This window comes from Ursus americanus, chromosome 13 (genome assembly GCF_024610735.1).
Source record: "Ursus americanus isolate L20-20 chromosome 13, mUrsAme1.1.p, whole genome shotgun sequence".
Taxonomy (NCBI): Eukaryota; Metazoa; Chordata; class Mammalia; order Carnivora; family Ursidae; genus Ursus; species Ursus americanus.
In genome coordinates this window covers 4,465,805-4,489,056 of record NC_142139.1, presented here as the reverse complement: position 1 = coordinate 4,489,056, position 23,252 = coordinate 4,465,805, and the positions used below count along the sequence as shown (strand labels likewise).

General features: G+C 40.8%; 1 protein-coding gene and 1 pseudogene across 1 annotated transcript; both read right to left on the bottom strand.

Moving 5' to 3' along the window:
• Nucleotides 1-9,237: 9,237 nt before the first annotated feature.
• On the bottom strand, nucleotides 9,238-20,149 carry OSTC (oligosaccharyltransferase complex non-catalytic subunit). The gene is made up of 4 exons (XM_045799192.2): nucleotides 19,945-20,149; nucleotides 16,020-16,113; nucleotides 14,097-14,294; nucleotides 9,238-9,815 (listed from the first exon to the last, which is right to left on the bottom strand). The coding sequence occupies exons 1-4, from the start codon at nucleotides 20,081-20,083 to the stop codon at nucleotides 9,797-9,799; spliced, it is 450 nt and encodes a 149-aa protein (XP_045655148.1). The 5' UTR covers nucleotides 20,084-20,149; the 3' UTR covers nucleotides 9,238-9,796.
• A 1,959-nt stretch (nucleotides 20,150-22,108) lies between these two features.
• On the bottom strand, nucleotides 22,109-22,186 carry LOC148109045 (small nucleolar RNA U3; annotated as a pseudogene).
• Nucleotides 22,187-23,252: the final 1,066 nt, after the last annotated feature.

Below are 23,252 nucleotides of genomic sequence, written 5' to 3'. Positions count from 1 at the left end.
AGAGAGAGCACAAGTTGGGGGAGGGGGAGAGGGAGAACACACTCCCCTCTGAGCAGGGAGCCCAAGAGGGCCCCGGACGGGACCCTCGGATCTTAACCGGAGCTGAGGGCAGACACTTCACCGGCTGAGCTACCCAGGCGCCCAGCACTCAGACTTTCATCCTTCCTGCTTTGAAACATCATTTAGATGATACCTAAAAAAAAAAGATGATACTAGTATTAGTATTAAGTGTTGAAAATGTATGTATAAATGGAAAATATTCTTGAACTCTCTTTGGCGTCTGTATACCACTTCTGAGCACAACAGCCTTAAAAAGATGCAGTTTCCAGCTCCTGAGATCCCAGGAGGTGTTTGACATATCGGATCCGTCACAGAGGAGTCACGGGCCCCGAGGGTCACTTAACTCTGGGCTTCAAATCAGGCACTGAAGCATTGGGAGAGGTCTCAGTCCCGTTTTCCACAGGGAGTTTTTTCCTTGGTAAAATAGTGTGTGTTCTTTTAAACCTTTACCCCGTGTAAAAACAATACTTTGCGATAGGCCTGGTAGAGAGAGCACAAGCAGAAGCAGCCCCCGGGGTTGTAGGCCTAGACCTGGCCACGTACAGCAGACACAATAAACGGGACTCCTATTCAATTAGCGAGAGCTCCCTCTGCTGGTCAAATGGAATTCCTCTGTAGCCCTGCAGATACTGATGAGAAAACCCACGTGTCAAAGTAGAAAAAAGACGAAAAGAGTATCCTGACCCAAACCCTTTACACACAAAGACGCTTATTATACTACTAGCATATTCCTAACTTGAAGAAATGGAGAAAGTCATTTGAAATTATGGTTGACATAGAGGTAGTCTAAAAAACATTGACTGCGAGAGACAGCAAGTATGAAATTTGATAAGGTGAAAATAATCCGCATTGCAGATGCTTTTTTTTTCTTTTAAAGATTTTATTTATTTATTCGACAGAGAGAGAGACAGCCAGCGAGCGAGGGAACACAAGCAGGGGGAGTGGGAGAGGAAGAAGCAGGCTCATAGCGGAGGAGCCTGATGTGGGGCTCGATCCCGTAACGCCGGGATCACGCCCTGAGCCGAAGGTAGGCGCTTAACCGCTGTGCCACCCAGGCGCCCCTGCAGATGCTTTTTGGTTTAAACTGCTCCCCGCCCTTCCCAGAGACAAAGGTAAAAGAGGACTTTGGACTTGGAGTCAGACTAATGTTCGAATCGAGATTCCACCTCTCCTAGCTGTTTCTTGGTAGAGATATTTAGCTCTCTGGCTTCATATCCTTCATCCTTGAATCGTGAGTCAAAATACTCCACTAAGCGGAGGCGAGACCACATGTCTAAAGCGTATTAGTGGGCACACAGCAGGAGCCCCAAAACTGGAGGAGAAGGAAGGATGGCTGTGCCTGTTGCTCGAATCCATGCTGTGGAGTAAGGGTAGTTTCCTACACGCCCAGCAGCGGGACTGTCAGTAGGAGAGAGGTACCGGTGGGAAAGCTCTTTGTACCTTGAAAACGGGCAATACAGCTAAGAGTTATGAGTGAGAGACACGATGTACTAGAAACTACACGTTAACCATCAATTTAACACAAAATCTTTTAAAGAGGATAAATGAGGAACATTTCTTGGATAAACTGTGTTTTAAAACCACACGCTTTTGAAGCACCTGAGTGACTCAGTTGGTTAAGCACCCAACTCTTGATTTCTGCTCAGGTCCTGGTTTCAGGGTTGTGGGATGGAGCCCCACGTCGGGCTCTGCGCGAGGCATGGAGCCTGCTTGGGATTCTCTCTCTCTCCCTCTCTAAAAACTAAATAAAGACACAAGCTTTTATTTGCTGCCTGGAAAGACTCTTCTGGGCTCTCTATTGCTCTAAACTGAGCTCAAAAAGAGAACAACTCCTCTGGTTTCTCTCTCTCTTCTCCCAGGTCATTATATGCAGCTAGAAGAAGCCATTTGACAATTGCTACTTTCTGCCTGGAAATCTCCCCATGGGATTCATGAGTGCATTAGATGCCTTTTCTAGTCTCCACATCAGTAAACTTTATGTAGCACACATCCCTTTCCTTCAGCCAGCGAGGTCGTCTTCCTCACTGTCTTCAGCACCCACCAGCGCTTCCCCAAGGACCTGTCAACTGTCACTGATGGTCTTCTCGAAACCCTCCTAGCTTGCATTCTCCAGCTCCTCAAGACCCTATCAGTTTCCGCCCATCACTCAGTCCCAAAGCCAATGCCACCCTTCCGTCCCAGTTATCTATTGCTGCATAAAAAGCCACCCCAAAACTCCGTGCCTAAAAGCAACAGTTTATGAACATGTGCCAAGGTTTTCTCGGCCAGCTGGGCTCAGTGGGCCGCTCTTCCTTGCTGCGTCTCATGCAGGTGCCCTGTCAGAGGGCAGCTGGGGCTGGATGGCCACAGGGTCAATCTCAGGACTAGCAGTTGATGGCGGCCGCCGGCTTGGAGCTCAGTTGGTGTAAGACAGGAGCAGCCACACGTGGTTTTACCATGTGGCTTGGGCTTCTCGTGATCTTGCGGCTGGGTTCCAAGAGGGCGTACCCCAAGAGTGAGCATACGAAGAGGCAGGACACAGAAGCTGCCAAGCCAAGTCTAAAGCATACCTGGCACCACCACGGTCACTTCTGCTGGTTTCTGTTAACCCAAGTGGTCATGGGGCCGGCGAATTTGCAAGCACTAGAGACGCCATCTCTACCACTTGATGGGGAGTGGCAAGGTCACGCTGTATAAAACCAGTGAGACAAGAGTATTGTCACAGCCATCATTGGAAACTACAATCTGCCACGTAAGGATCTAAAAAAAAAAAAAAATCTATCAACTCAAGAAACGTGAGAGAGGAGGAAAAAGAAGCATTGAAAAAATGAGGCAAATAGGACAAGCAAAGAGATACAGAAAAGTCCAAATATGCCATCGTCACCATTCCTGAAAATAAAGTAAACTCACTCATTAAAGAAGATTGTCAGAGTAAAATACAAATACGTGAGGTTTCATGATACACGTAGGAAACACACCTAAAACACATGTAAGAACAGAGAAAGGCTGAAAGAAAGTGACAGAGAAATAGATATGGCCAATCCTACCCCGCAGAGGGCTGAGGGAACTACGTTAACAGGAGACTACATAGATTTTGAGACCCAAATATCACTATCGGACACAAAGAGAGTCACTGCATGCTGATGAAAACTTCAACTCACCAGAAAGATCTGACAATCAAATTTTAGAAAACTGAAAGTATTTTTTAAATTATGAACATAGTGAAAGATACTATACACAATTTTAAATTATGTGGTAAGCAGTAACCCAATAGCAAGCAAACTAAATGATATATTACTTAAATAGTTTTACCAATGTGGCATTTTTTAAGAAGCAAAGAAGTGATAAGCACCAAGTTCATAGCAATGGATGCCTGTGGAGGGAAGGCAAGGGTTTAGATAAGAGAGAATACGAAGATAGCCTCCGTGGTATTGGTAATATCTTAATGCTTGTGTTGGGTTATGGGTTCTCAGGACTTTGTTCATTTTATTACGCTCCTCAATTTAACATGTCTGTTCCCTATTTTCCTTTGACTATATTACATATTATATAATAAAATGTTAACACGGAAAATGACATGAATCAAGCTTTATGGGGGAAACAAAAAAATGTAAGATATCAAAACCACAACCTCATCAAATTAATGATCTGAGTGTTTCTCCGCAGTCTAGTCCTTTTTGAAAAAAGTTTCTTCTGTCGTATTTTTCAACCTGAACGTTTTCTTCAATTGGTTCTTAGTCTGTCTATGGATGATGGACTTCAGAAGGTTTATGAGCTTCCTGAAATAACAGACAAGAGTGCGTGTGTGTGTGTGTGTGTGTGTGTGTGTGTGTGTGTGTGTTGGAGGGGGTGGGAGAGAGGAAAGAGTCCATTCTTCTGGCAAGAGTATCTAGAGATAACCAGTGTACAGCAGGTACGAGAATGGATTTGGGAAGCAGGAAAACTTGGGTTTGAATCTTGGGTTAAATATTCCTTAGTGTGTGATCTTGGTCAAGTTGCTTATGTCTCTGAGATTTGATCCCCATAACTGTAAAGTAAGAATAATAATGCCCACCTCACAGGGTGTGGTGCGCGTAAAAGAAAACAGTACAGAGTTTGGCACAGGGCCTGGTATAGAATGTCTATGCTTTGAATATTACTCTTTTTATTATAATTTTAATCTGATCCTCAACTGGTCCATGACCCAAATGATTGAGCGGCACTCTTAGAAGAAGCAATAATGTCCCTTGATTCTGTGCATTTAGCATTCACTTATCCATTATAAATGAGCAAAAGGCACATGAGCTAAAATTAGCCACTGCAATAAACAAGCACAGTGTTAGATTCTAGGGATAAGTAAAGAGCTCACTTTCAAAAGAAAAACTGGATTTAAAAACCCTTTTTATTGAAATGTAACATTCATAAAGCACACAGATCCTAAGCGTACAGCTCAATTCACTTTCCCAAAGTGTATACTCCCTACGACATGGGGCCCAGATCGAGAAATAACATTAGCAGCAACCCGGGCAGCGCTCCTCATCCCCTCCGGTCACTGCCCCACTTCTCAAGGCAACCACCATCCTGACCTCTAACCATCAGGGGAGGCGCTGACTTTTAAAACGATGAATTAGAATATAGGATGAAACCTACATGATGTCCTGGTAGAAAGTACGCGAGATTTAGAACTAGGCACACTCTGGTTCCATCCCAGCCGATCCCCATGAAATGGAGACGTACTATTTACTAGGCTGGACTGCTGTAAGGATTGGAAATACTACGGATCAAATACCCAGCCCCGTACCTCCCCTTGCTGACTCAGCCTGTTTCTTCTTATGACACTAAGAGACCCAGAAGATAGCTGGGGGGTCCTCGCTACTCCTTAAATGAGATAATAGATGTGAGGGCGCTGTGAAAAGTTGAAATATGTTCTACAAATATGAAGTGTTAGGTGAAAGTTACAGTACAGCGTGTGCTCTCTGGGCTTCAGATTGTTAGATAATTTCCTGTCATCTCAGTTAAAATAGTCCAACAGTCCAGAGGACTCTGAATTACAGCTCTTCCAACCTAGGACCCTGGTCAGGCCTTGAGTGCTCTGTGTTTAGACTGACGCCCACACGCTGCTGTCAAGAGAAAACCCTTTTCCTGAGGTGGAGCGATCGCCAACATAAGCACTTAAGGGCGTGTGTAAAGGTTCATCCCTGTCAGGACGCGTCTGAGGAAAGGCACTTTATGAAGAGGCGACGCCATCCATTAACCAAAGACAGCTCCTTGGCCTTCAGCAGAATGGTGGCGTCACGCTGCCCGCTGCGTGGAACCATTTCCATCCTGCAACGGATACAACGTAAGTTGTAAAAACACTTTTTTAAATGGACATAAAAAGCAGACATTCCACGCTTCAATTATATTTATCACACATGCCTATGTGTGCACATTTCCACCCCTCCTATCCCCGGGGAGGAGAATGCATAATCGTGCATTAACTGAAACTACAGGGTGTGAAGGGAAAATAACTAAAGATAAGTGCAGACCTAACATTTCTGGAGCACCTGAGAGGTTCCAGGGGCTGTGCATTATCTCATTTAATCTCAGAACATTCCTATAAGGTAGGTATTGCTCTCTTTATTTTCCTAAGAAGAAGACGAGGCTCAGAGAATCTGGGTAACTTGTCCATGGTGACACAGCTGGTAATCGGCAGAGCTGAAATAAGAATCCAAATCTGACTTGATCCCCCATCTGAGCGCCTAATAACTCATGGTATCGTCCATCATGATCCATGGTAACCATTGTGGAAACCCTGATAATTAACAAAGCTTAGGGGATGCAGCCACCAAAATGGCTATGCCAATCTAAGAACCCCAGAAGCAGTATATAATCTTTCAGGGAACTTATTTTTAAAGCAATAGAAACAACCTAGAGTGCAGTGAGAGAACAGTGATCCTCAGACACCACGTTTCTGAGACTGAAAGCTAGTAATGGTAGGCCTGAAAAAATGGAGGCTCCTTAGAGTTTCGATATTTGAACTGTTTGCTGTCATTATGTAGTACAGACACAAGCAGTGGACCTGAAACCAACGAACTAAAGCAAACCAGGAGATAGCTTTCTAAAAGAAAAAGAGGTCTGAGGATAGCCCAGTCGGTTAAGCCTCCAAGTCTTGATTTCAGCTCAGGTCATGATCTCAGGGTTGTGGATCAAGCCCCGCCCTGGGCTCATGCACTGGGCATGGAGCCTGCTTAAGGTTCTCTCTCTCTCCCTTTCTCTCTGCCCCTTCCTCCCCACTCCCCTTCTCACTCTCTCTCCCTCACTAAAAAAAAGAAAGAGAGAGAGAGAGACCTGAAAATGGAATGGGCTGCCTTGAGAGGTAAAAAGATTTCCATCACTGATGGGTTCAACAGAGGCTAGAGGACATCTCTCATCATAGACAATGAAATTAGGACTTGAATTGTCTCACATAATTTATAACAAATTATGTAAACCTAACTCCATCAATTTAATAACAACTGGACTTTGGATAACCTTGTAAAGAGGCAGCTAGTCAACTGGGTGCAGCGGGGCTGGGGCTGGGGCTGGGGCAGGAAGGGCTAACCAAAGATGAGGGAAGAGGTAGGGCTTCCATTGAAAGAGACGCCCTTAAAAAAAAAAATCACTGAATCAAGTCAATTTCCTCTAGAGTGGCTGAAGCTGTCAAGAGTAATGATCAAGCGAGGTTGACAGGCATGACTCCCACCGCTCTGAACTACAGAACAGAAGTGGCCAGTTTTACAGAGAAAAGCATGGAGCAGACACATCATGGACTCTGTCAGAAATAAACACGAGTCCTTATAGTAGTAAGTCCTCGATCCTCACACTCCTAATGCCCAGCAGCATTGCGTGACACTCGAGTATCCCAATCAATTACCCTTTGCTTCAGAAAGCCTGGTTTTCTCTCACTTACAGCTACGAGTCTTAGTACGTAAGCACTAGTATATCGTACATTAAGCAAAACAAGGAAAAACAAAGTTTTGAGAAAAGTGTATTTGTATTTGAAACTTATAGGCCCATTGTTCCCAGAACAAATTAAGGCTTTCCTCGCCCCGCATCTGGGTTTAGGTGCTCCTCCCGTGTGCTCCTACAAGCAGAGAGAATTGGCCAATTGGTATATACTCACTAGATTATAAATTCCACATTAACAAGGGTTTGTATTTTTTATAGAACCCCTCCTTTTTGGTATAACCTCTCATTGATCTAACCCAGCGTCTGGCATTAGGTCTTTTATAAACAAGTGTATACTTATTCCTGTGTTCAAAGACTGACCTTCTGTACCAGAAAACAGCTGCCCATCACGGAAACAAGCGGTCTGCTATGCGGAGGTAAGCGCTGCAGCAGGTGAATCCGAACTCACTCCCAGAATGGGAAGCTAACCTTTAGTCCGGCTTCACACTGCAGGTAGGCGCCGTTTACTAGGAACCTACGTCCCGTCACACTTCCCTATTCCGGCAAGCATGACGGACGCTCAGAGGACGATTTCTCTTACTATCCAGACATACAGGATTTCTTATTTAATCCTGTCAAGAGAACGCTCTCTTTATGAATCTGTGGCAGAGCTGCGCCACTCAGATCCGTCTGACCAACTCACTGCCGACCTGCAAGGCATCGGGCTGGGTGACAGCCCGCAGCTGGGGGCTCCGTCAGGGTTCACACCGCGGCATCCTGGCCACGGTCCTGCTCATCTCGAGGTGCTCGCGCCGAAGACCGGCAGGGATACCAGGGCTAGCCATTTCCACCCAACTGCTCCGACAGGCGGTCTCCTCTCCGGAGCTCCGCATGGGACTGACGGCTACTTGGTCAGCTCCGCGTCACCGTCACCGACTGGCAGCGTCCCCCGGTTAGCGCTGCATGTCTGCTTTACCCCTCACTGGACCATTTTGCACTTCTCACTCCACGTTAGTTGGCATCGACTCCTGGAGAATCCCAGGCTAAAATCAGACTGGTTTGTTTCCAGTATAGCCTATCAATGTGATCTCTTTCTCATTTACTTAACCTCTGCTGACGTTCATAATACTTGAAAGGCTTTCCTTCAACCTGTGCCATTTTAGTGTCCCCAAAAGCATTTGAAGTCCAGACACAATGATCTTTTTCTTCACATAAAACCTTGCAATTTTACCAGTGGTTATTTAAGTATATTTCATTGTATTCAGTAAAGATACATTTACTTTATGATAAAAACAAAACCTTAAGAGCAGTGACAAAAAACACACCAAACCTTAATAGCACCATCTTGTGGTGTTTAGTAGGAACTGTTCACTACTCAGTTGTTTAGGAAAAGGCCTTCTGAAGTCATAACACCCGTTACCTTCTGTCCATATAGTTTACCAAGGTTTCAAAATACGGCCAAGTAACAGAAAACACAATTAAAGTCAAATCAAGCCTTTAAAGTTGGTGAGTACATACAGGTCTTGTTTTCCTTTTTCTGAGCCTTGAGGTAGAACCACCGCCTCTCCCCACATCTCTCACCACTGTAGCACCAGACTAACTTTATTTTTGTGGCGTATCAGTATCTGACGTTTCATAAGCATTTTCCATCTTTTGTTTATCTGGCTTCCCTACAAGAACATAGGCTCTAGGAAAACAGAGCCTTTACCTGTCTTATTCACCCTTATAGACCTCAGGGCCACTTGGCATATATAATAGGAACTTTTTGAATAAATGAATCTTTCAACTTAATGAATGGCTACATATAAATCAGCCGTGGAATTAGAAAAAGTCACCTGAGAGAGAATTCTCCCGTAAACATAAAGATCTTGGGGTAGGAACTAATGGAGCCACCGGAGAAGTGACGTTCACAGCCAGTCAGGGAGAACCAAAAGGCCTGGCTAAAAGAAATTAAGGCAACACCAGACGGTGTAGAGGTGTTTTTAGATGTGCTCAAAATTGTGTTAATTACTGAAAATGAATGCCTGAAGGGAGTTTTCATCTCACGCAACCGCATTCACAACAACTCTCACATATATATGCAGCCCGTGCTTGAATATTTATAGGGATACAAGATGGCGACCCCAAGGACAACCTGTCAACTACATTTTGAGACCTTAGACCTACTAACAGTAGCTTAGGAGAGTCATAAGAATGAATAATTATGACCCAAAAAGTTAATACCACCAGTTAATTAAATCATATACACAAGTGGCCTTCTTGGTGCTGCGGGCGGCATGTCAGTCTCATAAAACACAAATATGAAAGGTATTAATTAGAAAAATTATTTATTTCTGCTCCTTTCACACATCTTATTGTGCACGAAACAGTCTTGCATACACATCTGAATAATGTACTGTCACACACTCTGTTTAAAGGCAAAGCACCATAGGTAAAGCTGATCATCTGTCCAGAGTTCTCAGCTTATGGGATCTTGCTTCCTGATTTTACATTAATTTTTGAAAGTCAGAAATGTCAACTCCAAAAAATGTTAAGGGGACTGTAAAAAATAATCACTTTATTCAATATTATAGTTGTAGAAATGGAGTAGATTTTCTTTAAGAAATGAAAAACTAAGACGAAAATGCCACTTAACATCGTTGGTACGTCACTATAGGCCAGCAGGAAAAAATACTGTGATAAGCTTGTCTCGGATACCAAGCACACATTCTAGTTCAAGCTTTAATATGCTTCCTATTTTTCACTAGATGCTTCTTTTCTGCTGCTTCACTCTTTTTCCATATTTCTCATCAGAGGATTGGTACAGCCTTTAAAACCTCATTAACAGGAGCAAATCCAGTATCTGCTGATTTCTTCTCAAAAGGCATTTTTAACCCATCAGATAGCCCCTGCAGGAATAAAATTCATAAACACAAAAAGTGAAAAGCAAGCAACATTTCAAAGTGCCCAAATTTTATAATGAATCAAATGACAATCTGAAAATGTAACTGTGTGATTCCTCCTTATGGTTTTTATTTCGAATCTTGCCTCCACAATAAATGAATACATTACTGGGCTTCATTTCCATTACCCTTTCCCTCAAAGGATAAAGTTACAAACCAATACGTTCCAAACTTGCAGGCAAATAAAAAGACACTCAACACACCTGCAGGGCAGTTAAAAAGCCAGGCCATGAAGCTCTCCTTCAACCAGGACTGATTTAAAATGCAAGCATGGCAGCTAGGTTATCTATTTCCTCAAATCACAGAATTAACAACAAAATGAAGAAGAGGAGGGAAAGGAAAATGACAAGAGGTATACGATGATAACAAGGAGAAACGGCAGGTCACACTAAGGAAATCAACTAAAAAACTGGAAAGTGCTGCTGTTTCTAATTGAGTATAAAATAAAAGGACCCTGAGTCAAGAAGGCAAAATTACGCTTCATGTTCAGAGTCCAGCAAGTAATAGTTACCAAATAATAAGTATGTGCTAAATACAAATGTGAATGTTACAGAGGCAATAAAACACTTTAGAAAGTGGCCTGTCAAAAAGGAGTAAGATAAAAGTTTTTTAGTACATGAAGAATTAAATTTCAATTACAAGGAAAAATCATGTATATGCATTCTCCTAGTTCCTAAATGACACTGAGTAAAGTATTATTATTTTCTTACTTTTATTTTTCATCCCCCCTTACCTTCAGAACTTCTTCTCTGAACTGATCCTATGATCTTAGCACTTACGCAAGAGCTCCCCAGCTTTTCCCATCAGGTTTAATAAGCATTAGTTCAAACTGCTAAAAAGGCAATTTTTGCCACTCTGACTAAAACAGGCCTTTTGGGGGTGGCTGGGTGGCTCAGTCTGGTTAAGCGTCCAGCTATTGGTTTCAGCTCCGGTCATGATCTCAGGTCATGATCTCAGGGTCGTGGGATCACCAGGAGTCTAGTCGGGCTCATGCTCAGCAAGGGTCTGCTTCAGAATCTCTTTCCTCTCCCTCTGCCCCTCCCCTCGCGCTCTCTAGAGCTCTCTCTCAAATCAATCTTTACAAATAAATAGAAAATAAAACAGGCCTTTTGTTCTCAATTGCATAATACCTATTCAAAAGACTATTTTATACAGCTTTATAATAGACTTGCCTGAAAGTGAAAACCCATCCCTCCACTCCCGTCCACTTTGCCTCATTTTAGGACATCACAGCATGGCACAGCACACCATCTTTTACTTTTTTAATTTTTATGATTCTTTTAGGTCAAAACTGCCCTAATAGTGAAGACTAAAGAGAATCTAATGACCATTATTTTTCAGAAGAAACGAGTACAAAATCGTACCAAAGTCTCCTACCCGGTATCCAACCATTATTTCATTTCTTTAAAACTATGCACATTTAAAAGGTACCTAACACACACACACCGTCCCACCCACATTATCTTATGAATTATATGAGAAAAATTTTACTTTCAAAATGAAAACTGCTTTTCTGTAACTTTGTACTAGTACCATAAAAATATCAGGCACTAAAATTTGACTTTTCACTTTAAGCGCACTGTCACATATGCAAACAGTCAATCAACAGTCACTCATTTTATTAGTGTCCATGTTTCTACAAAGGACAACGCATCAAATAAAGCCACATGTTGATTTGTCAAACTACATCTGTAGGGGAGACATCAGGTCTCTAAAAAAGTATAAACCCAAAATATAAAACTAATAGTACCAATTCGTTGCTATTGTTTTTTCCTTTGTAAAGGTTCCTCTTACTAAAGATATCAAACTCTCTGTGGAAGACTTCAACCCTGGAAGTTATCACGATCAATCCTATATAGCACAGCCACCTTTATCTCAGACGCTAGCAACTTATTTGATCTGCAAAGAGCCTTGGTTACCAGTGTTTTTAATGTCTTTTTGTTGCTGCTGTTCCACTCATTATGCATCAAACTGTTTATATATGTTGGAACATCAAAGATCATTTGTGTGCAAAAAGACAGACATATCCCCTCCTTGCTGGTGGTACTAACCACAGCCCTATTGTGTGCAACACGTAGGCCCACAAACATGGCTCATCGTCTTGTCTGGGGCCTGCAAACATTCCAGAAAATGCAATACTGTTGCTTCTCTTTCTCTTCTAAAAAAACTGTCGGTTGTTTCTTCCCACTCCGCACCCAGGGAACCAGGCTTTAGGAACTGCAGATGAGAAATCATATCAAAGAAGGAACCATATTCTTTCCTCTTAAAAATTTAAATCCTAGATTTAGCTGCATGACAATTCACACGAAGAAGTAATTATCTGTTTAGATCATTGTTCAGCTTAGATTAAATCTAATTTACACTGGGAGATTATATATAAAGGGAGAATACCCTATTTCCTATTGTTCACTTAGTCAGCAATCTTGGATGCTGGCCTACAAATGAGGACAAGAAGACAAATATTTATATAAATAACTGAAACCGTAAGATGGAGTCAATCCAGAGAAATAAGTACTTCCCAAAGCTCTTTTTTTTTAAAGCAGTAGATAGGTCTATTATCCTACAATCAAACGTCTGAGCTAAAAAGAAAGCACTCACATCCCAAGGAGAGGACCTAAAACCATAAGAAAGAATGAGCAGCTTAAGTAGAATAAAAATAAATCTCATTCTATGGGCAAAACCAGCCCACTTCTGTTCTGCTAGGTGCCTCCAAAGTTCCATCTGTTTTGGTTAATTCGTAGTAGCCTCTTGATCTCTCTGGGAGCCTCCTCTTTTCTTGTTTTGCTGTGGAAAACTTCAGCCTCTTCCATACCAATATACCTTCTCAAACAGCGACAGGAAAAAAAGAGGACGCTGAAGTACGCGATTCTTCATACAGTGTAGCCAATGGCCAAAACTATTTTTTTAAAGATTTTATTTATTTGAGAGAGAGTTGGCAAGCATGAGTTGGGGGAGGGGCAGAGAGAGAAGCAGACTCCCCACTGAGCAGGGACCCCCCCCCCCCCTCCATGCAGGGCTTGATCCCAGGAACCTGGGATCATGACCTGAGCCAAAGGCAGAAGTTTAAGCGACTGACCCACCCAGGCACCCCAAAACTTTTCCTGAGACAAAAATAAGAGCCACTGGCAGAGGAGTCTGAGGGAACTATATGGCCACACAGATACTCAGCTGACAAAGAACACTGCTCTCTTTTCCCACCCTGCCAAGATTCGAACATGACTGCAGGATTAAGTACTTCTGACTTGCTAGGGGAGGTCTGCCCACTCCACTCCAGATGTGTTACAGACACTGGACAGGTGAAGCCACAGAACAAGTGAACCTGTGAAGCTCACACACATTCCTGTATTCCCTTTCAATGTCTCTTATAATAAAATAAGGGATATCGGTTCTAAGAAATCAGTACCGGTGACACTTGATGTTTAACATATTCCCTAAAAAATGAATTTACTAAGAGCCAATCTTTGTATGGTATGTGTTTGCCCAAAGTTCCTGCAGTTACTAATACATCCATAGGTGAAACCAGAATATAGGGAAATGTGATCAGACTTGTCCACATTTCAAATTAACGATCTCAAATGGAATTATAAAAGTTGCTGTAAAACTAAAACTAATTTGTTTTTGTTCTAAAGATATTTTATGTTTTCTGAAACAAAATGTTCATATATATATACATACATATATATCAGGCCTGCAAACATAAATTCCTTCCTCTTAAAAATTTAAATCCTAGATTTAGCTGCAACAAACACACACACACACACACACACACACACACACACACACGAAATCCTTTTCCCAACTTTTTGGAGAGGCAATAACTCCCTGTCCAAGGCTTAATGGGTTTTCCTCATATCCGTATTCAAAGAGCAGCAATGACTAATGCCTTGAAAATATTCCCTACTATCACTACTACTACTGGAATCCCATATTTTATAGATAATCCGAAAAGCAATTTAAAGAAACAGTATCTCCAGTCAGTGGTCAGTGATGTTACAGAAAAATAACAGCACGGAGATAATACTCAGAAAGACCTACCGATCTCAATTTTACTACTAACCATAGTTAAAACCTCAAGCAAGTCACAAATCTCTTTGGTTCTCAGAACTGTCATCTGTTTAAATGAAGGTTAAATTAAATCTCCCATGATTTCATGTGATCCAAGTAATTATTTTACCAACTTGCAACAGAAGTGAAATTGCTGATTATACAAAGTACTTAGTAACTTACGGCAGTTTCATTCTCATGAATACTCTAGCCATGAAAAAACTCAATAGGACACAGACGAATCCAATGAATAGAAGAAGAAATCTATTGAGTTTTGGAATGTTTGGTGCATTCGATCGGTCCAAGATTATGAAACCTAAACCTCCCATTGTAAACAGGAAGCTGGATGCGAGTCCTTCCATAATATATTGTCCATTTACTCTGAAAAAGACCACAGCAAAACAGTAAGTGAAAATTCCCGGAAAAATAAAATACTTGTCTTTAGATTGAAATTCTTATTTCTGCTAAAATATTTTTGTGCTAATTTTTATTCTTAACCTTAAAACTATTTTACCACATTTCTGTGTATTCTTGTCAACAAAATTTATTGAGAGCCTATTATGTATCGAGCAGTATTCTAGGTTCTGGGGATACAACAATGAAAATCTGTGCCTTCACTGCTCTTTTATTCATAAGTTTGAAAACCTCAACTAACACAACTGTCTATGTAAAATCAGTGCTAAGATTTTATTAGCTTAAAAAGCCAATTAGTGTATGTATATGAACTCTTTACCCAGAACTTTTGTTTAGCTTTTTTAAATGATGGCATTTAAATTTCTATTATCAATTTCAAATTCTGAATTGGTTAGAAATGTTTCTAGAAGTTTTATGAGCATTAATAAACCCCTTGGGGCACTTGGGTGGCTCAGATGGTTAAGCATCTGTTAAGTGTCTTGGTTTCGGCGCACGTCATGATCTCACGGGTCATGGAATCGAGCCCCGTGTGGGGCTCCACACTCAGCAGGAAATCTGCTTGAAGATTCTCTCCCCCTGCCCTCTCCCCATTCTCATGTGTGTATGCTCCCTCTCTCTCTAAAATATACAAATCTTTTTAAAAATCGACAAATAAATAGATGTCTTGTTTCAAAGGGAAAATTTTAAAAGCAAGCATTTTTAAGGGCTCCATGAACCCCACAAGGATTCCCAGCAATCTATAAACACTTAGAATTATATGCAAATTTTTATATACACATATATCTGATTTTTCTTGGAATACAGAGCTTTTAAAATTCTGAGTTCATGGATCCCCCAAAAGCAAATTCCTCTGTTAAAGGGATAATTTATACATAGGTATATGTAATGGAGATATATTTTTTGTTAGCTAATTCCTTTAACTGAAAACACAATACATGCACTAGGCTCAAAATTCAAACAGTGCCAGTGACGACACTATGAAGGTTTCCCTACCATCAAGACCTCCTGTCATCTAGATTTCCCCTACTTCCAGAGAATCACAATAATCTTTTCAGTAATATTCTATGCAGGGAATACCATTAAAGTAAGTGTAAATGCAAATATACAGATATATTTGATAGACAGTCACCAAGTGGGTGTTAGAAAGCAATACAATAAGCACTGCTCAGATGAACCAAACCACACTGCAATGGTGTTCCGTTCTGGAAATGGAATGCCCAAGTCTCCAAAATTATTTCTTTTATTTGGCAGTATAATCCAGGGGCCCACAGATTTTTTTTCTGAAATGGCCAGACAGTACATGTCTTGGGCCTGCAGGCCACATGGTTTGTGTCACATATACCACTGTAGCTTACATACTCAGACAGTATATGAACAAACGGGCACGCCTAGTTCCAATAAAACCTGACTTACAAAATAGGTACCTGCAGTTTGCTGATCCCCGGAATAGCCAAATGTATTTTAAACCAATACCTTCCTTTAAATAAGCAATCATGTCAATCACTATGAAATACTTTATTTCCTAATAAATAAGTAACATCTATTTCTTGCCCGCTTCTTGCCATCTCTGAATTTAGCATTTTAGCTATCATCTAAACGCAGATGGACCCACAGGTTTCACTATATTTCTTAAAAACACCCATACCCCAGCAACCTTCCTTTACACCAAACATTCAAAAAGGTAGGTGTTACCTGTAGGCCAAGAAAGCTACTGGTCTCTGATGCCCATGTTCATCGGTCATAGAACCAACACTTGGAGGTTCAACAATAACATCATAAATTATTCCTATAGAAAGACAATAGAATAGAGTGGATTCCTAATTTTCAAAAAGGATTAGAGTTTTCATGTCTCTAAAGGTTCATTTATATTTCAACAGGACTGCTATGACATGACAATCAAGTGAAGCCCAGCTAATCTCCTAAACTGTAAACCATTCAAAAATTCAACCCAATATTTTAGAATATTATCTTTAAAACAGGTATTTGATATAAGAAATTCATTCAGTAACTGTTTCTAATACTCAAGAATTACTCCACAATAAAGGAGATTTAATATTAAAGGCTATATTTTAGTTCAAGAAAATGTTCCACATATGCTTGGATATGCTTCTATCAATTGAGAGGTAACTAGAGAAATTTTCTTGCTTAAATATAAAATAAGGAGACATTTTTAAATCATACCAACAGGCAGACAAGCAATACTAGAGATCCGTGATCACTAATGTTAATGTCCATCACTGAGGTCATAATGTCACTGTGATCACTACTACTAATGTCCATCAACACTCATAGTTTTCCCAACCTCCCACTGCCAACAACTACTCTTCATCTTTCCTATATTCTCTAACATGCTCACTTCCACCTTTTCTTAAGCATAGTAAGACTGTGTCTCCCTCACCCTGGACTAACAAAGCAATCACATAGGAATTCCCTAATCTCTCCACCATCACCACATCTATAAACTAGCATCTGCACCCATCCTTACCTCCTTCCCTCCTTCCAGCTAAAGACAGAAAGAGTCCCTACTCCTATTAATGTGGGATTCTTTCTGCAATTATCAGGACTCCAGCCCCTCCCCCTTCTCAGACACTTGGATCCTTTGGCTATCTCTCCTCCTTCCTGTATTTTCAACCTCTCCTTCCCTACATCAACTTTCTCTTGACTCCAAATCCTCCTAGTTAACATCCTATTTCTATGCTTCCTTTTTGAAACAAAGTCAGACTTTCTTCTGGAAAAAAAAAAAAAAAGGTAAACTTCCTCATTTACCCTTCATTCTTCAACTCACTCCAACCTGGCATCTGCCTCTACTGATCTCACTCTTGCTAAAGTTGCCAATAATCTCCATGTAGCCAAATTCAATGGACATTTTTCAGTTATCTTAGGAGGCTTCCCAGCGACACTCAATCCAGCTTACTAAATACATTTTCTTTGGAGGAAAATTGGCTTTTGTGACACTCCTGTGTTTTCTTGTTACATTTCTAGCAGGGCCTCCTCTTCTGTAAATCCACTAAATGTTGGGATCTCCTTGATCCACTGCCCTTTTTCTACAATTCTCTCCTGAACTGAACTCATCCCTTCCCAGGGTTTTAATTCCATGTGCTAATGATTAATGATTATCAGTGTGCCAATACCTATCAAATAATGTTAGCACCAGTAGAATTAGATGTAAGCTTCCTAAGAACAGGGACTTTCTCTATGTTCTTCAATATCTGGCTTATGAGAGGATTTCAAAAAACATCTGTAATTAACCAGTTTCAATAGAGACCTCTTCTCAATTCTAGACTCATAGCTGCAAACTTACTATTTGCTATTACATATCCTGAAGGGACCTCTGGTTCACCGTTCCCCACCAAAAAACCTCATCTCTTCAATCTCAGAAAACGACCCTTCCATTTACTCAGATGCTCAAAGTTAAGATTCCTTCATACTGGGGCGCCTGGGTGGCTCAGTCGTTAAGCGTCTGCCTTCGGCTCAGGTCATGATCCCAGAGTCCTGGGATTGAGCCCCACATCGCATCGGGCTCCCTGCTCAGCGGGAAGTCTGCTTCCCCCACTCCCTCTCCCCCTACTTGTGTTCCCTCTCTTGCGGTCTGTCAAATAAATACATAAAATCTTAAAAAAAAAAAGATTCCTTCATACTTCATTCTGTCCAATCCATACATCCAATCAATCCATCAAGACCTACTGAATCTACTTCCAACTATCTTTCGTTATACTTTCCTCCATCTCTACTGCCACCAAACTAGTTAGTCTCAATCAACTACAAAACCCACCTAATTGGTTTCTTGATTCCGTATGTGTCCATTCTTTTCCCTCTGCCTAGTATTTCCTTTCCCCCAATTCTTCAGATTTTGGCTAACATGTCATTTCCCTAAGAACCACACTCCAATATAAATGATATTCCCAACTCCCATTATTTTCTCATAACTTCTTGTTCTTTCTCTTCAAAGAATCTCTGGTGATTAGTAATGGAAAAAATAATGCAGGGAAAAAGATTTCTGTGATATTTAACCTGTCTCAACCATGATTTTACAAGCTTCAGGAGGGCAGCATCCTTATGTTTCGTTGACTGTTGTTCCCAGTACCTAGTGCCTGGAACTTAACAGGGGCTCAATGCATTGTTTGCTGACTATTTCTCAGCAATAAATATTATTTATTTATAGAGGTACACTCACAGTTTTTAGAAGAGACTCCTTTCCAGTGGCAAAACCGATTCCTTGTATGAGATACCTCATGGCCTTGGCCACTAAAAGGTTTCCTTTGCAATCTGCCCCTGGGGTTGGAGCGGAGAATCTCCCCATTACAACAATCAACAGGGAATAAGTGGACAGAAGGAAAACTGTGAGGCTTCTAACGAAGGCTTGGGCTCCAAGGGGGTAAGGGTTAGGAGAAAGAGACTAGCAGATCAAAGCAGATGAAGACTATTATCTTTTTTAATCACATGCATTTTAAATTTCACTTATTCAATACAGTACCTATTAATGTGCTGAGGAATATTAATCCTAATGTTATGCTAGGATAGTATCTTACCAATATAAAAAATATTCAAAATGTGTTTTACTTAAATCAGTACAAGTTAACCATCACGATTCTGGATTGGGAGTGGGGGTAGATTCAAAGGCACATTCCAGTACCAAGCCCTCAGTTTCAGATTGTTCCGTCTTCAGTACCAATTCTTTTCACACCTATGAAAATAAAGATGTCTATGGCTATTTCCTTAAAAACAGAGCCACTTTTGCTGTCCCTAATCTGTAAGCTTCAATTTTTTAACTTCCAAATTAAGTACTCCACTTCCCAAAATCTGAAAGTGCAGAACAGTCTTGAGTAAATCTTCAATCTGTGGCTTGAAAAGGGTGGTGGCTGGAAGACTGTAGCCGGATTGCCAACTCATCACTATACAAAACAACGCCCCTTTTGCAACTTTTTATTTGAAAACAAACAAACAGGATAAGACATTCTGCAGTGTTCAACAGTACTGCTATTTTCCTAATTCTTTAAACTCTCAACCTCTGCTTTTTGAAATACAATACCTTCTGCGAATCTAACTCCAATCTCAAATATTTATCAACACCATGGATTCGGAAAATTCCATTGACATTCATTGTTGATCGGGGCAAAAAGCAACACCAGACCCTTAGGCGTGACCTAACAAACCTAAGGACTGCCAAGTCTCTCCCAACGTTCCAGGGACTGTAGACAAAGATACGGTAAAAGTCCCAAACCCTCTTGACCAACCATGGAAGTAAAACGGACAAGACTAGACTCCTCCGGGATCTTTGTCAAAAAACTTACGGCAGGCAATAGAGCAACAATATGGGCTTGAAAAATATATTCGATTCGGATCCCTAGGCTAAGAGGCTAGAGGTGCGGAAAGGCGATGGGCGTGAGAACAGTGAGAACAATGAGTAGCCTCTCAGAATACAGAACAGGGCGTGAGGGCAAATAAACCTTTGGGCCGTTAATACTTGAGACCCCAGAAATTCCCTCCACCCTCCAAAAAGATCGAGAGCACAGAGATGCTTCCCCCGGGGCTGAGAGTCAGCGGATTAGACGCGCCTCCGGGGCGGGCCGGCTCTCCGCGTCTCAGGGCCTCTGGGGCCCGAGCCAGCCCGAGTTACCTCCGGTGATGAGGAAGTAAGACACCACCACCAGAGCGTACACCGTCATGGCCGACGGCATGTGCACCCAGGGCGGCTTCTTCAGCTTCAGGTTGGGGCATTCGAGCACTAAGAACGGGACGCGGTACAAAGTCTCCATGCTGGTGGCGGCAGCGGCTTCTCTCGACCTCAAGCCCCACACGCCACCCGGAAACAAGTCCGCCCCTCCCGCTCGCCGGCGCCTGCGCCGGGAGGAGGATTGCAGGTCCGCAACTCTAGACGGCAGGTTGTCTACCAACGGGGAAAAAGAAGAAACTATGAAGAACGGATAAACAACAGGACTTTAAGCTATGTATTTTTAAATTTTGTTAAACATAAATTTGAATAAGAAGCTCAATTATTGCGAATGAATAAGCGGGTGATTTATGTACCTTCAAGGACCTGCAGGGCGTCAGACGTGGCCAAGCCGGAGCAGCAGAAGGGACCGTATCCTTCGGAGCCCCTCCCACTCGCCGGCGCTGGGGATTTGGAAGCTGATTGGACGCGGGGCGCTCTAGGTTCCCAGAGCTGGAGGATGAATGGGAACTTTTGGGAAGTTCTACCTTTTCTATTAGCGGTTTTTTCAAGAGCCTGAGAGAGCCCTAGTTGCTGAACTTTTACTTCCCGATGTAGTTGCGGGGACGGTAATAACAATTATTATTAATATTTGCTAAACTAATATATTATCAGAATGTTTAAAATATCCAGACCAGATGTATGAAAAATATCGAGGACAACTCCACAGGATGCCTAAAGCTGATACCTTGAGGTGACCAAAATACTATTTTAAATAACCCGTGTCTTCCCCTCCACTTTGCTTCTCCTACAGCCGTCCCTATCTTCATAAATGCTAAAATCTTTATGGCCGAAAATCTTGAAGTCATCCTGATTTCTCTCTTTATTCAAATTCCATCTCCAAAATGTCAGCAATAATGAAGTGGGTTTATAGCAGAATCAGTATTTATACATAGGAAGTTTTTCTGGGTATTATAAAGCAGAATGTTTCTAAAGTTCATAGCTTTATAAATAAGGAAAACTTTGGAACAATTAAAATTATGTTGCCTTGAAAAAATAAGGAAAAACACAGAAATTAAAAGTTTTTTTTTAATTTGAGAGGTACTTTTTAATTTAAATTCAATTAATTAACATATAATGTATTATTAATTTCAGAGATAGAGGTCAGTGATTAATCAGTCTTACATAATACCCAGTGCTCATCACATCATCCAGTTACTTATTCTTCCCCCACCCCACAACAACCCTCAGTTTGTTTCCTATGATTAAGAGTCTCTTATGGTTTGTCTCCCTCTCTGATTTTGTCTTGTTTTATTTTTTTCCTCTCTTCAAGCATTATCCTATTTTGTTTCTTAAATTCCACATATGCGTGAGATTATATGATAATTGTCTTTCTCTGACTGACTTATTTCACTTAGCATAATACCCTCTAGTTCTATCCATGTCATTGCAAATGACAAGATTTCATTTGTTTGATGGCCGAGTAGTATCCCATTGTATATATTTACCACATCTCCTTTATCCATTCATCTGTCAATGGACATCTGGGCTCTTTCCATAGTTTGGCTATTGTGGACATTGTTCCTATAAACATTGGGGTGAAGGTGCCCCTTCTTTTCACTACATCTGTATCTTTGGGGTAAACACCTAGTAGTGCAATTGCTGGGTCATAGGGTAGCTCTATTTTTACCTTTTTGAGGAACCTCTATACTGTTTTCCAGAGTGGCTGCACCAGCTTGCATGTCCACCAGCAGTGTAAGAGGGTTCCCCTTTCTCCGCATCCTCACCAACATCTGTCGTTCCCTGACTTGTTAATTTTAGCCATTTTGACTGGTGTGAGGTGGTATCTCATTGTGGTTTTGATTTGTAAGAAATTAAAAGTTTTTAAGCTTCCCTTATAGATTCAGGAGGGAAACTAATATTAACCACTGCTTGACAGATACTACGTTAAATGATTTACACTGGTTCTTATTTGATCTTCATGACACCTCTGTTAGGGAAATACTACTCTCAGAACTTTACATATGACAAAACTGAAGCTTGAGAAGTGAAACTTAAGAAGTATAGTATAGTCTGTGATTGGATGAGACCTAAAGGCGGTTGCTGTAAATGGAAACAAGATTTGAGATATTTAAGATGGGTACTCTACACGTTCAGAGAAACTTCTCTAGTAATGAAGTATAGAAATGATCCCTGAAAATATAATCTTGAGATCTTTAAGATGGCACAAGTTTATCCTTCTTCCTATTATTTTAGGACCAAATAATTCTATATGCATTGTGCGAAAAAAACCTAGAAGCTTTCAATTAAAAATATACATTTTGTAGTAAAAAAATAAAACCACCTAATTAGAACTTCACGTTCATCTATGTACTGAGTTATTACTGTCACTTTTTTTACTCTGTTCCAAAATGTAAGTTTTTTCCAGAAACCGATTCATTATTATTTTAACATCTTAAAATTTGAAATATTTTCCAACTTGACTTTGTAATATTCTATAAGCTAATTATTAAAAAAAAGATTATGAATAAAAATGTACATCTGTTACCATCTGTGTCCTAGCCAAAAATAGTTCTGCAGAAAATGTTTTAGTTAAACACAACATAAACTCTGTAACCAAGAACCAAGGAAATAATGAATATAACCATGGACATTAGAGCATGCCCTTTAGTACGATACAATCAAATCATTCAGTGGGTGGATATTTTATATAGATGAAGAAGGGCAAATGTTGGAAGAAATGCAGATTTAAAGCATTATATACAGTAAAGCCTATCATTTTAAGCTATTTATACATAAAAGCAAAAATGATTAAGTCTTACTGTGCACAAGCAAATATAAACTCAAGGAAGAAAAGAGCATAAAATTGATATCTGCAAAGATTTTCATCTTTAATGTAGAAAATATTAATTAAAAGCCTTGAAATCAGGAATGGCTTTGCCGGGCAAAAGAAGGAAGATCCCACAAGTAAGTTTTTAAGTAAATTTTAAACAAACTAGAGCTACCAAGACTATTAATACTACTGATTTTAGGGTGGTTTTTTTTGCATATGTATTAGGGAGGAAATAAGTAGCTTTGTGTTTTTTGTGTGTGTTGTTTTTTTTGTTGTTGTTGTTTTGTTTTTGTTTTGTTTTGTTTTGTCAGATAATAACATACAATTTTAACCCGGGTTAATCTGCAAAGACATTTTGCAGTTGTGTTGACGGTCTCGTGAACGATGCTCTTTCCCTCTGGGTTCTGTACAAGCATGAGTATGTTTGTTTCCCCAGCTCAAC

What these genes read in the sequence shown, in the direction of transcription:
- OSTC (XM_045799192.2), bottom strand. Translation starts at nt 20,083, where the DNA reads ATGGAGACTTTGTACCGCGTCCCGTTCTTAGTGCTCGAATGCCCCAAC. An exon ending in TTACTTCCTCATCACCGGAG is followed by an intron (nt 16,114 to 19,944) that starts GTAACTCGGGCT and finishes GTCTTTCTATAG; the next exon opens with GAATAATTTATGATGTTATT. An exon ending in GTAGCTTTCTTGGCCTACAG is followed by an intron (nt 14,295 to 16,019) that starts GTAACACCTACC and finishes GGTCTTTTTCAG; the next exon opens with AGTAAATGGACAATATATTA.